Source organism: Monodon monoceros, unplaced genomic scaffold, assembly GCF_005190385.1.
Source record: "Monodon monoceros isolate NGI ecotype Baffin Bay Population unplaced genomic scaffold, NGI_Narwhal_1 Super_Scaffold_2, whole genome shotgun sequence".
NCBI lineage: Eukaryota > Metazoa > Chordata > Mammalia > Artiodactyla > Monodontidae > Monodon > Monodon monoceros.
The window spans coordinates 44440116-44454570 of NW_021703776.1; the positions used below are offsets into that span (position 1 = coordinate 44440116).

At 38.9% G+C, this 14455-nt stretch overlaps 2 protein-coding genes across 3 annotated transcripts in view; one reads left to right on the forward strand and one right to left on the reverse strand.

Moving 5' to 3' along the window:
- Positions 1–368, reverse strand: part of MIOS (meiosis regulator for oocyte development) — a 114379-nt gene extending 114011 nt beyond the window's left edge. Inside the window, exon 1 of one of the 2 annotated variants that reach the window (XR_003795177.1) lies at positions 271–368. The gene's annotated coding sequence lies outside the window, so the exon portion shown is untranslated. The remainder of the gene's footprint in view (positions 1–270) is intronic. The other variant, XR_003795180.1, reaches the window with a different exon arrangement.
- The window catches only part of COL28A1 (collagen type XXVIII alpha 1 chain), a 157859-nt gene that overhangs the window by 50756 nt on the left and 92648 nt on the right, over positions 1–14455 (forward strand). The window contains 4 exon segments of the mRNA XM_029233287.1: positions 2261–2330; positions 5658–5725; positions 9895–9963; positions 12790–12858. Coding sequence (XP_029089120.1) covers positions 2261–2330; positions 5658–5725; positions 9895–9963; positions 12790–12858 — 276 coding nt within the window.

A 14455-nucleotide genomic window follows, 5' to 3' on the forward strand; every position in this document is an offset into this window, starting at 1 on the left:
GCATATGAAATTAGAGAAATCTCTTAAAGTAGTTTGTAGTCATTAAAGTCACAGTGATAAATAGCATTTTTATGCCCAGAAATTAAGTTATTGAACGTGGCTATACCAAGCTTTACCCACAGCTTTGTTTTGTGAAACGTACAGAAGAAACAGTCCAATAAAACAATTTGTCGTAGTACTTCCATTAACATAAGAAAGGAAATGTGGGTGGGTGGAGGGAATTGGAGTTACCATGTTACCAGAAGGAGCAAAATGTTATGCAAGACCTACCTTTTACATGGCAATTGAGAATTTAAACGTTTCCACTGCCTCCCATATGTAATTCTTGGAGCTCAGGTTCCTCTAGACCAGGGCTTGGCAAACTTTTTCTGTAAAGGACCAGACAGTAAATATTTTAGGCTTTGTGAGCCATACGATATCTGTTGCAACTACTTAACTTCTGCTGCTACAGCATGAAAGCAGCCCTGAACAATGTATTAATAAATGAACTTGGCTGTGTTCCAATAACGCTGTATCTACAAAAAACGTGCAGTGGGCTGAATTTGGCCAATGGTCTGTACTTTGCTGATCCCTGCTCTAGACTCCTTACCCATAATATATGGCTCCTTTGCCAAAGGCCACCTAGGAAATGATTTTCCAAGACACTTTGGGCAGCATCAACAAAATTTCAGAGTAAGTAAGGATAAACTTTGGGGTCCTTTTTCCTTCTTTTCTAAAACCTTTCCCCCAGAGACACATGCATGCATACACACTACCCAGAGAAGCATATGCTGCTTTCTAAGTGTCTAAGACCTTCCACTTCAGTCATTCAGTCGAGTCACTGAGATCCAACCTTCTCAGTACGGCCTCACACTCTAAAATTGCTTCTCATTTTCAGCCTCTTCCACCATGATCAATATTCAGTTATCTGTGAGAAACCTAAATCTCAACTAAAGGGAAATCAATTAGTTAAAACAAGTAATTCACACGAAGTTGTAACTGCTGGATTGAATTTTAAAAGAAGCCCTTGTTAACTAACAAATTTTAATTTGTTATAGTAAATGGAAATAATATGTCGGATGAAGTGGACATTACTAATGCTCTTGACTAACAAAAATATCATCATGAGAAGGCAGAGGCCAGCAATTTGGCACCACATTTCAGAAAGTTTTATAATACATAATTTCTTGAATTTTTCTTTGGCACATAGTAAATTTCTATTTATATGTTGCCCAAACAACCTGAAAATTCAAATAGCCAGAATTATTTCTCCTTATCATCTGTGGGGTTTAAAAAATAAGAAATAAGTGAGAAAGGAATAAATGAAACACTGAGAAGCCTATTTCAGGGCATGTCTTAGTGACAGTTTCAACGGTATGAAATAATGATACACTCCTTCATAATAACACACTCTGACTCATCAAAGAAAGAACTCATTATATTCAGTGTTGTTTTAGGGTTGACTGGACACAAATATACTCTGTGGTAACAATCAGAAGAACCCATTAGTCAGAACACTTCACTCCCCAACCAGCAAGACCAAATCGGAGGTTTCTGTATATTCTTCTTGGGGCTACTTTGCAATGACGTAGGGCTTAAGTGAAGAAATTATGAATATAGAGGGACATTAAGGTGTGTTTTCCTGTTTCCTAGGTTTCCTGCAAATGTTCTTTGATTCTGCTCTCGGTTCATGAAATGTGTGCTATTTCTGATTGATTATATGGTTTGTTTTTCATACAAATGCACAGTGTTATGACTTCATTGATATTACATTACAACCAGAGCTATTCACATGGATCATGTGACTCTGGAAGCATATCCAAGAAGATTTTCCATGAATTCTTCTAAAACTAAGTTTTCAATAAATGATTATAAATTCTGGTATAAAACATATAATAAATAATTCAATCTTAGCAAATATTATTTCATATACTGAGAGGCAAATTTTCATTGTGTAATGGATCCAGTTATAGAAATGTTGAGGAAATGGAAGACTGATTCTGTTAGTTATAATATGTGATTGATCAGATCTCCCATATCCAGATATATCTGATTATATTAGGAATGGAGTGCTTTTCCAACTTTAGTGATGCTGCATGCGTTATGCTTGGATAGATTCTATTTATGAATGTTAATGCTAATTTTCTTCGGCAATTTACAAATCTTGGAGTTAGAATTACCCATTTATAGTTAGCAGTGAATTTAGATGCTTTGAATGCTTGAACTGTTTTAAAATCCTGAATTTTATTAGTGCATTGATATCCCTTCCATATACTTTCAGGGTGAAAAAGGTTCTGAAGCACCAGTTGGCCCACAAGGATTAGAAGGCCCATCAGTCGAAGGGGACAAGGTACTGCAAAAGGGTGTATAATAGAAAGGATGAGAATACAATTATTTTTTTCATTGTTCTTTACGTACGTACATTTATGAACTATGTACAACCTGATGATCATACACCACAGGTATCCAGTTAATTATGAAGGCCTTAAAGACCAGTGCAAAGGGAAAGCTGCCAGAAGGGGAAGAGTTATAAGAAATGTGCAAAAAACAGAGACCTCAGATCAGTTTGGAGTCATTTATATGTCAATGTCTAAGCATATCATTATATTATATATTATATTAAAATAACGATTGACATTGATGATTATCTTGGGTGTTGTATTTCTACTTGAATTACTTATTCCTTTTATTTACTATTTACTGGTAGCTGTCTCTTCTGGGCATCTGTATTTAAATAGTAGAGACAGTGGTAAATAGTGAATTATACAAATTTTAGATGTCATACAATTCTTGGTTCAAATAGCTCAGCACTGGTGGTGTAACTCCACTTCCAAAGTACCTTAAAAATATGTAAGATGCTCTTTCTTCCTTTGGAGTACTGAGTACAAGAGAACTGTTGTGTTATGAGTTTAGTAAATTAACTTATCCAGGTGTTGTTGAAATGGCATTCGTGGTTTTACATCTGGAGCTCATGCAAAGAAAACACATTAACTGTCAGAACATTATCACATAGTAATTGCAAGACTTTCATCTGCTATTCCCTTACCAAATCAATACTGTCTTCCCTTTCCCTTCTCCTTTCTTCCTTTCCTATTCTTTTATATTCTGTGATTCAAGAGGCTAGATAAACACCTCTATAAGGACTCTCAAATACACACAATTGTTGCAGCACAAGGAAGTAGCTTTAATATAGATATTAAATGTAAGTAATAATACCCCAAAGAGAATCTCTCTTATTTTATTGAATATTTGCAGAAGAGTGATATGAGTTGGGTTTGGAGTTAGGGGGAGTGAACTTGAATCTTGCTTCTGCCATCGATCAGATGTGTGAATGGGAGTTACTTAACCTCATCTGGAAAATGGAGACGCTTACTCTCAGAGGGTTGTTGTGAGGATTAAATGAGATAAAGCATGAAAAGCATTTAGTGCACTCTCTGCCACATGATAAGCAATCAAGTTCTGAATCAGAACAGCCCAGCTTTGAAGTAGAACTTGAGTCCTTTACATGTTTCCATCCATGATATTTATTTAGACTAGGGATTGACACAAAGTGAAACACTGAGAAGCATATGCCAGGACATGTCTTAATGACAGGTTCAGGTTTTTAATATTATATAAAGTAGGATCTAACGATGTGCTTTTGTTTATAAAAACATATTTATTTTAGCCCAGGCAGTGGCAAACTACAGGGCAGCCTGCCTGTTTTTGTAAATAAAGTGTTACTAGAACACAGGCACACCTGTTCATTTGGGTATTGTCTATGGCTGGTTTTGTACTACCAAAACAGCATTCATTCGTTATGAAAGAGACCTTATTATGACCCAAAAGCATAAAATATTTACTATCCAACTGTTTAAGAAAAAGTTTGTAAGCCCTGGTGTAGTCTAAATACAACTGACATTAGAATAAAAGTATTTATTCATGTTGCCTAATCCAGGGGTCAATTCTCAGTTGCCAACTTACTTGACCTATCAGTAGCGTCCTCTGCTAGGATCTTCACCTTCTTGAAACAATCTCTTCACCTGACCTCTCTGGCTGCACCTTATCAGTCTCTACTGCTGGTTGTTCTTCATCTCTCTGACCTCTAACACTTGGAGCCTCCAAAGGGCTCAGTCCTTGAACCTTCTCTCTTCCCTATCTACTTGTAAACTCACCCAGTCATGGCTTTAAATACCATCTATATACTGAGGGTTCCCAAATTTATGTCTCCAGCTCAGGCCCCTCTTGCCTACTTGATACCTCCATTTGGATGTCTATTTTAGGCATCTCAGGCTTAACATATCCAAAACTAAGCTCCTGGTATACCCTCCCCCAACCTTGCTTCATCTCAGTCTTCTCCTTGTCCATAAATGACAAGTCTATTCTTCCACAAACCTCAAAGACATCCTAGGGTCCTCTCAATCTGTAACAAATCCTGTTGGCTCTATTTTCAAAATCTATTTAGGATCTGAGCGCTCCCCACCACCTTCACTCAACAGCCTGGTCCAGGCCCCCATCATCTCTCACAGGGACATCTCTTCAGTTTGTTCTCGGTACGGCTTCCAGAGTGAGCCTTTCAAGACTATGTCAGATCTTTCACTCCTCTGCTCAAAACCCTCTAGTGGCTTCTCATCTCCCTCAGCGAAAAGCCAAAGTTCTTGCTATGGCCTAAAACACCCTACTGATGGTTCTGCCTGAGCCCACTGCCACACTTCCCTGACTCCATCCTCTACCACTTCCCCTCGTGCTCACTAGCTCCAGCCACATTGCCTCTTTGCTATTTCTGGAATCTGCCAGGCATCACCCTTGTACTGGATGTTTGCTCTGCCAGGAATGCTTTTCCTCCAAGTTTCTACCTGGCTCATTCCCTCTCATCAGTGAGACCATCCCTGGTCACCTTTTCCAAGACTGCAGCTGTCTCCCCGTCCCTCCATTTATTTTTCTCCTTAGCACTTACCATTATTCAACATACCATTTATTTCTCCTATCCATCTTGTTTATTATCTTCTGTTTCCTCTACAAAAATGAAAGCTCTATGAGGAAAGAGAGTTTTGACTGTTTTGGTCACGGCTGTTTCCCTGTGTTTGGACCAGTTCCTGGCACATAATGAACACTCAACAAATATTTGTTGAAACACACAGAGAATGGATGAATGGTGTTGTTCTTCTTACTGATAACTCTCACTTTATTTCCCAAATTTATTCCTGGAAAGAGAAGGTGAGGTTCTTTAATTTTGCTGCACTTACCTTAGATAATTTCTTAATTTTTAAAATGCATTTTAGTAAGATTTGGAGGGAAAGGGTATTTAGAAATTTAAAAAATATTTTTCTTTAATTTCTCTCTCAAATATTTATTTTCTTGCACCCTATGAATTTTATACTTCTAAATATTTCTGTTATGATCCTAGCAAGAAGGGTTTGTGTCATTACAATAACAATTCAGGAATTCTGGGTTCTTGTGTGAAAAATAAATGTAAACTGGGGCAAAGAGTCACCAATTTAGACCAAATAGTGAAAACATCATTCACTATTTTGGCAAATTTGAACTACAAACTATTTAAAAGGAACAGTGTTTTCTAAGTTTCCATGTGGAGCTTCTTTATGGTTTAAAGATAGACTTTAATCCAGCATAATTCAAGATTAGCATAGTATGAAATAATGAGGTTAGTTGTTATACTTCTGACTTATTTTCTACACTGTGGGATATGGGACCTATGGGACCCCAAGGACCAATGGGCATCCCCGGAATTGGGAGTCAAGGGGAACAGGTAATCGATGCTTTCTCTCTTTCCCTTTTGTACAGAACATTCTGGCTTAAACCTGGTGTTCACTGAAGGCCTGTACTGCAAACTACTATAAGAACATTTGATAGTGAAATTGCAATGGAATATATATCCAAAAGTGCATGTAGGGAAGGATAAGATGGTTTCATGAGATTTTAGTTTTTAGAACTTCTAAAGACTTAAAAAATAAATTGCATGTTTCTTGGTGTTGTGACTTTTAACATTAAAGTCTAATTTACAGGACAAGAGTTTTGGAGCGTTATCTTATATTTTTAGTTTCCCTTGGGAGTGATAATTTATTTACCTGTTGGTTTGTGTGTGTTTTTTCCCTTGAAGTTTTGTGAATGATGAAATCCCACTCTCTTCTGATGCCAGTAGATTAGTGTTTCCCACCCCCAGCCACGTAGCAATCTAAAAAACTATTAAACTTAAAACAAGGACCAGAATCAGAGGGAACCACTTTACTGAGGGAGCATTGTTCCTGAACAGAAGCAAACCACAGATAGAGTTTACAAATAGCTCTTGGCTGCTCTTGGTCAGAGCAAAAGAAAGATCTGTGAGGCTGTGTCTAAATTTATGGCTGGAATGACTTCCAAATTCTTCTGATCACAACTTTTGGAAAAGCAAGGCAATTTTGTTAGATTGAAATAATATGAAGAGGGCTTCCCTGGTGGTGCAGTGGTTAAGAATCCGCCTGCCAATGCAAGGGACACGGGTTTGAGCCCTGGTCCGGGAAGATCCCACATGCCGCGGAGAAACTGAGCCCTTGCGCCACAACTACTGAGCCTGCGCTCTAGAGCCCGTGAGCCACAACTACTGAAGCCCGCGAGCCACAACTACTGAAGCCCGTGTGCCTAGAGCCCGTGCTCCGCAACAAGAGAAGCCACGACAATGAGAAGCCCGCGCACTGCAACAAAGAGTAGCCACCGCTCGCCGCAACTAGAGAAAACCCGCGCACAGCAACAAAGACCCAACACAGCCAAAAGTAAATTAATTAATTAATTTTAAAAAAGAAATAATGTGAAGATAATATAACAGTACTATCCACCTACATAATCTCATTTAATCAAAGTGACCAACAAATCCAAATTTACGCTGAATGTCCTCCTGTGTAGAAAGTGGCAAAACAGTTTGATTAAAATTCATGATTATGGTTTGAATTATTCTGTTGCTTAGCAAACAAATAGTACTTCCTTCATCTAGGGTAGTGAGAGAAGGGAAGGATGAAAAAGGAGATAACTCCAAATCTCACTGTTGACATTAACTCTGAGTTTATTTCTAATCATATTCTAATTAATCAGTATTTTTGTTGTTGTTAATCCAAGCAACAGCCAAGTTGGGTATTACTCCTTTTTCTATTTCCTTCCCCTTGGTAGAGGTCCTAGTATAACACATTAGGGGGATTAGGGTGCAGAAGAAGCCAGGATAAATATTTAGATAATAATTAAGAGCTGGTTTGTTTGGACTACAAAGGTTTGACTATGCTGCCAGGCATTCTCAGACTTTGTAGTTGTTTTGCTGCTTTCAGCAAAACCGTTTCAGCTAGTTTCTGATCTTGGAAGTGACAGTGCTGTCACATCCTGGGCCTTGTGGTGTTCCTGGTGCTGAGTCACCACTGTGAAGCTGAAAATGAGGTTCAAAGAAAGCCAAGCCTTTCCAGATGGCCTGTGAATCTTGGACCTCCCACCTGCAACTCCCTGATGCCTTTAATACTGTTTCTTGGTGGAACCTGTTGTTCTACAGCTTGAAAAGAAAACAAAAGAAAAAACAAAAAGACCTCTTTGACTTTTGTTTTCTCACCCCCTTCTCTTCTTTTCCAAGAGAAAAAACCTTTTAGGGCATATGTGACCATATGGAGCTGGCCCCTATTGGATAGGAAATTGAATGGAATGTGTCATTTGTAAACTGTCTGAACAAGAAAAGAATTTGTTTACCTTTTTAAGACAAGTGATTTAAATTCTACTTCAATTTAACCTCTATGCAGGCAGTTCCCCATTTTTCTTCTTATCCTTAATTTAACATGTTTACCCATGGAATTACTGTTATAACTAGATCTTCCCATTTCTCTTATAGACATTAATTTTCCCACTCATCTGTTTCTGGGGGAACTTCTGTTTCCAGAAACATGTTTACAGTATTTCTCAAGTGGCCTGCAGATTTTCACTAAATATTTGGAGGCTTGACTCCTTCAAATCTCTTAAAAATGAATCGAAATATAAATAACCACATATACCTGTGTACACACGTATATGCACACATATCCTTTGAATTTTGGGGGGTCTTGCATGCTACTTGTAGACTGTTGTATAAGTCAGGAAGGATTCCTCCTTATAATGGTTCAATATAAATACTGAATCTCAGCTTCCTTAAGTTGTTTAGACTGCTTCATCTTCATCAACAAAAATGAACAAACAGTTGTATCATCTAGCTGGAGAAAATGGGATAGCATTTGTAATAAAATAATCATGTATCTGTAACCATTATTTGCACAATTATGGCCTGTGGGGTGTAAACAAAACAAAATCTTAGTTTTTTCTCTCATCATCACTTTAAATTTATTTTAGTAGGTAAAGTTCTTTCTTTTTCTTACCACAGAAAAAAATTACCAGCTGGCTACAGACTTTCCTTATCACTTTTAGGTAATAATAAGTTATAGGATCACCTCTAAGTTTCAAATCAGTTTTAATTGTCTAATAAAAACTATCTAGTCAATGTATTAATCTTCCTTTTAATCTTCATTTATCTTGTACGAGCAGGGAGAATCTGTTGTCCATGGGATGGAATGTGCTTCTTATCCTCCCAGGCTGAATCAAGGATGGGAGCATGGGAGGAGGCATGGAAGTTCTTTCTTGGCTGGTCTATTGTCAGATGGCTTTGGGTCCTCTGGTCTTGGCAGATGTTTGATGCTGACACTCTTCCTGGTGGGGCTCCTGCACTGCCCCTGCGACTGCCCCTCCTGGGACATGGATGAAGGACTCTTTCCCTCCAGCTGTTTCTCCCCATAAGCCTCTGCTTTCCTGGGGCTTTACTCTATACTGACTCTCTCTGTTGGAGTTCCATTACTCTTCTAGGTCCTCTTGGACAGGATTCAAAGCAGTTCCAGGTCAACTCCAAGCATCTAGAGTACATCTGGGCCACAGGAAAAATCTCGTGGGTCCTTTGCACTGACAAGCTCTGGATGCACTGGCTGATCCCACCCCAGCCCTCTGCTGGCTATCACAGCCCATTTTAACTTGCTCAGGCATGAGTCAGACACGGGTCCATTGTGTTCCGAAAATAAAAATCAAGGTCTCCAAGTCATTTCATTAATGTTCCCTGTCTAGAATGTGGGAAAGAGAGAAGCAAGCCAAACCCCTTCCATTTTCTCCAAGGAAAACACTTTATGAGACTCTTCTCTCCAAAGAAGACCTTATTACATACATCCTGTCTCTTCTCCCTTCTTATACCCACAATGTGAATGAGAGTCAAGTATTAGACCGTTCTTCAGTTTGGTGTTTGCAGGCTATCGCTTCTTAGAGCCTAGGTCAAATTTTCAATTTCACATCCTGAGAGATATTGGTTGGTACAGCTAGGACACAGGTTTGCCTGCATGTGACTGAGGTGAAATAGGTTAATAAGATGGAATTTTTGTTTCTCTTATTTAAAACTCCAAGCTGGCGTGTTGGCTCCATTCGTCAGGGAATTCAGAGTTTCAGGCTTCTTCATTCTTGTTAGTCTGACATTCCAAGGGTGCTTTCCTCATCCACATAATCCAGGATAGTAACTATGTCTTCACTTCAGCAAGGGGGAGGGGAACAAGGAAAGAGAAGGCATATCCTTCCTTTAGCATGAACCAGAAATTGCCCAGATCACTTCATTCACATCCCATTGGCCAGCATCCAATTCACCTGGCTGCACCAGGGATTAGGAAATATGGTCTTTATTCTAGGCAGCCATGCAGGCCAGTTAAAAATTCTCTTACTATGGAAAAATGGTAGAATGCATATTATGGTTCTACTAGCAGCCTCTGCCACCCATTCAACAAGTATTAACTGAGTATAAGTAATCAATTATGGGATGTGAACTAAACTTTTACTTTAGAAGATTTGAAACTACTCTTATTTAAATTTCTTCTTAATTTCACTCATATTATTTTTTAAATTTTCATTTTAAAGGGAATCCAAGGTCCTATTGGTCCACCTGGTCCACAAGGGCCCCCAGGACAAGGCTCACCTGGTCCCAAGGTAACTTTCTAAATGAGAGAAGAGTTTAATCTATCTATATTCTGATTGTCGTTTTCTGGTCAGTGGCCAGTGCATTTGGAAGGCAGCAGAGGAAATGAACTTAAAAATGAGAGATCTCTATTTAATGTAAAATGTACTAGCATTCCTAATGGTTTAGAAAATGTTATATGTATTCTTTGTGCTCTTAGAAGCTTTTACATTCATCCCTCAGTATCTGCTGGAAGGTTGATTCCAGCACTCCCACCCCTTCCCTATACCAAAAGCTGAGGATGCTCAAGTCCTTTATATAAATGGTGTAGGATTTGCATATAACCTACTCACATCCTCCTGTATTTTAAAAATCATCTCTAGATAACTGCTAATACCAAGTACAATGTAAATGCTATGTAAATATCTGCCAGCATGCAGCAAATTCAGGTCTTTCTTTTGGATATTTCTGGAATATCTTTCCTTGAATATTTTCCATCCAAGATTGGTTGAGTCTGCAGCCGAGTCCAAGCTCATACCACTTGCTGCGCTACAGGCCAGTAAGTCAAGAGACACAGTGCAGGGGAGAGGAAAAGCAGCAAACCAAGAAGATGGCATACTAATGTTCTAAAGAACCATCTTAATTTGGGGTAGAATTCAAGTTTCTTTTATGCTAGGGAAGGGGGAAGCAGGAGGGAGTTAAGATCAAGAAGAGAAGGACGACCACAGATATCTGGGCGCCAGCAAGGGTCCGAGGAGGGTTCTGAAAACATTTTGTTCTTGGTTAGTTGACTTCAGTTGACCTGAGTCTGTTCCTGATGTTCCTATAAATCTTGATAAGACAATCGTTATTTTTGTTCATACTTCCTTATCTCCTCGTGGGAGGTAAGTTTTGAGTAAGGGACTGTTTGTACAAATCTTAACCTGAGTCCCTTTAGTGATTAACATGTCTACATGCAGGGCTGAACAGAGGCTTATGACTCAGAGGTTAAAGCAGCAGAACAGATAGGTACAATATGGAGTCAGAGATGCCAAGCTTCTATAAACAAGAGGCAGGCGGTGGAGGGGGATCTTAGTTCCTGAAGAACAACTCAGGGATATTCATCAGATTGTTATGTCTGTCCCTTATGGAGGAACTAGTACTCTGTTTTATCGCTCAACTATTGTCATTACTTTTTTTGTTTAACTCCTCTTCCTTTGTTTTTGTTTGTTTGTTTGTTTGTGTTTTGCAGTATGCTGGCCTTTCACTGTTGTGGCCTCTCCCGTTGCGGAGCACAGGCTCCGGACGCGCAGGCTCAGCGGCCATGGCTCACCGGGCCCGGCCGCTCCGCGGCACGTGGGATCTTCCTAGACCGGGGCACGAACCCGTGTCCCCCGCATCGGCAGACGGACTCCCAACCACTGCCCCACCAGGGAAGCCCTCTTCCTTTGTTTTTGCATTCCCTCGTTTCACTAATTAGTAACTGCCTGTGCCTGCTCCTTAGAACTCAGGGAAGGCCCAGGAAATTAAAGCCTTTTTCTACAAGCGGGAAATGGAGGGGCTTTTGTACCTGGGAGGGCCTCACAGGGTCCTACTCGATTTCAATCCCCCTTTTTCTTCTATACTACTCAATTCTAAGGGGAACAGGGCAGATAAGAAATGGAATAAAGTTTTGGATAGAGAGGTTAATCACAAACTCAACAGAGGAACTCAGTTTTATGGGGACTCAGTTTCAAATCCACAGACAGAGAACCGGTGGCTACCAAGGTGGCAGACTATATTTACACCATCTTAATTTACTGCTTTTATTACTTTTACTTGTGAGACCCTGTTCTAGAAACTCAAGCAGTAATATCAGTAGAGGTTACCCGTGGGCTGGCTAGTTTTCATTCCCCACAATAGGTCCAACAACCAAAACGTTTAGTTAAAGATACGGAGTCAGGGGCTTCCCTGGTGGCACAGTGGTTGAGAATCCGCCTGCCAATGCAGGGACACGGGTTCCAGCCCTGGCCTGGGAAGATCCCACATGCCGCAGAGCAGCTAAGCCCGTGCACCACAACTACTGAGCCTGCGCTCTAGAGCCCACGCACCGCAACTACTGAAGCCCACGCGCCTAGAGCCCGTGCTCCACAACAAGAGAAGCCACCGCAATGAGAAGCCCATGCACTGCAACGAAGAGTAGCCCCCACTTGCTGCAACTAGAGAAACCCTGCGCGCAGCAACAAAGAACCAATGCAGCCAAAAATAAATAAATAAATAAATTTCTAAAAATAAAAATATAAAGATATGGAGTCAGAAACAACCTGGCAAATAAAAATTTTTCTATGAACTTGGAAGCATATTACCTTCTAAATTAGAATTATTATTTCTCCCTTGGGGAGAGTCATGACACTTACTTAACCAGCTGTCCTTAATGTTGCTTCAAAGAATCACTGATCATTGTTAAATAAATACTCCTCTGAAAGTACCTCCCTTTCAGTAGATTCCTTCGAGAGTCCCATGTGAGAAGTAGCTCAATAGAATACAGTTAAAGTCCTTGAGATTTCTGATTTGAGCTCAATGGTGAAAGCTCAGGTTGTTCTCTCTGGTTATGATACTGCTTTTGATCAGCAGTAACCTTGGCTTCTCATGTGTCAATTTTAGTTACTCTGGAATATAACTGCCTATCTTTTCCAAATATATATATATTTGCCTGAAATATATTTATATTTGAATAGATACATGCACATATACACACACATATGTGAATAGAGCATATGAAACTCAGTTTTATCTTACTTTGCTGATATGTTTTGCTCTTAGGAGATCAAAGGTAGGTACATATTATTTTTACTTTGCTGCTATATTCAAATACCCTTCAAATACTCTTACCTCATTAGGGAGAAGTAGGCCAGATAGGACCTACAGATCCTAGAGGACCAGTGGGACTTGGAGTGCACGGTCCAAAGGTGGGTTGTCTAAGCTGCTTGGAAGCATTTATGTAATATTATGTAAAGTTTCATTTATATCCAAATGCAATACATATCATGTATGTATCATCTGTTATTTCATCAGAGAAGAGTCTGATGCTTAACTCGTATTGTTTAAGAAAAACCAAAATCTTAGTTTATTTTAGTGATGACTGTTTACGTTTTTATTTATTTATTAGCACTAGAGGTCCTCTTTCAGCACAGACTGATTCTTTAAGAACATTATTGCCTGCCATATTATAGAAGCATAGGAGAATTTCAGTAAAGTTTACTTCCCTCCTTTTGTTTTGTAGCCGGCTCCTTCTCATCCTTCAGATCTCAGCTCAAAAGTTACTTCCTCAAAATTCATTTCCTAAATATGAAGTATGCCCACCCCACTACTGTTACCCCAGACTGTTATTTAAAAGCACACTGTTTGTTTCCCTTGCTTTTTACCACTTACCTCAACTTGCATGTTTTTTGAATTACTTTTCATCTTACTACACCCTTTAGAAATGCACTGCCCAGTATGGCAGCCGCTAGCCACAAGTGGTTACTGAATACTTGACATGTGGCTGGTATAAACTGAGGTGTGCTGTAAATGTACTATACACTCTGGATTACAAAGCCTGGTACAAAAAAAAAAAATGCAAACTATATGATTAATACATTTGTATATTGATTACATACTGAAATGGCAAAATTTCGGTTGTATTAGAGTAAGTAAAATATATTATTAGAATTGTACTTATCTGTTTCTTCTAATGTTGTAAATGTGGCTGTTAATAATATAATTACATATATGGCTTGCTTTATATTCTATTGGACAGTGGTACCCCACTGGGGCAGGGATTTTGTTTCCTTTTTTTCTTCTTTGTTACTGAATCCTCAGTTTGGGGGAGAAAATAGGTACTCAATAAGTGCTGTTGAATAAATAAATGAATCCTTATTTTACCCTTCACAATTTCTATAACTCATCCTGAAGGCATATAGAATCTGGCAAGCCATGCTGAGCGTTGAAATCCATCATTGTTCTGCTGTCATTGACATGATTCTTATGAGAATTGGGTATTAGAAGAATATGTAAGACACAGGTCTAAAACAAATATACATTTTACATATATATAAACATATAATTGCAAGAGACACAAAATGTACTAATATAGTGATCATAGCTGCCATTTATGGAATGATTTTGATGTGTCACACAATGTGCTAAGTGCTAAATATGCTAAGTACATATATGTGTGTACATACATATATATACTATATTTATGTCTATACATGTCTATAGTATGTATATATGTATATATACATATTATGTCATCTAATGCCAATTTCAGAGAGGCCATATAGAGTAACAAGGCTACTAGGCAGTTAGACTACCTAAGTTCAAATCCCAGTCTTGCACTAGATGGATATATAATCTTAAGCTTCTCTCATTTAGAAAAATGAAACACTTAAAATACACTCACTACTATAGAGAATAACAAAGAACACCCATGTATTCCACACCCAGCTTTATCAAATATCAACATTTTGCCACATGTATTCTAGAATTTTTTTAAGAAGAAGCATTACAGATATAGCTGAAGGC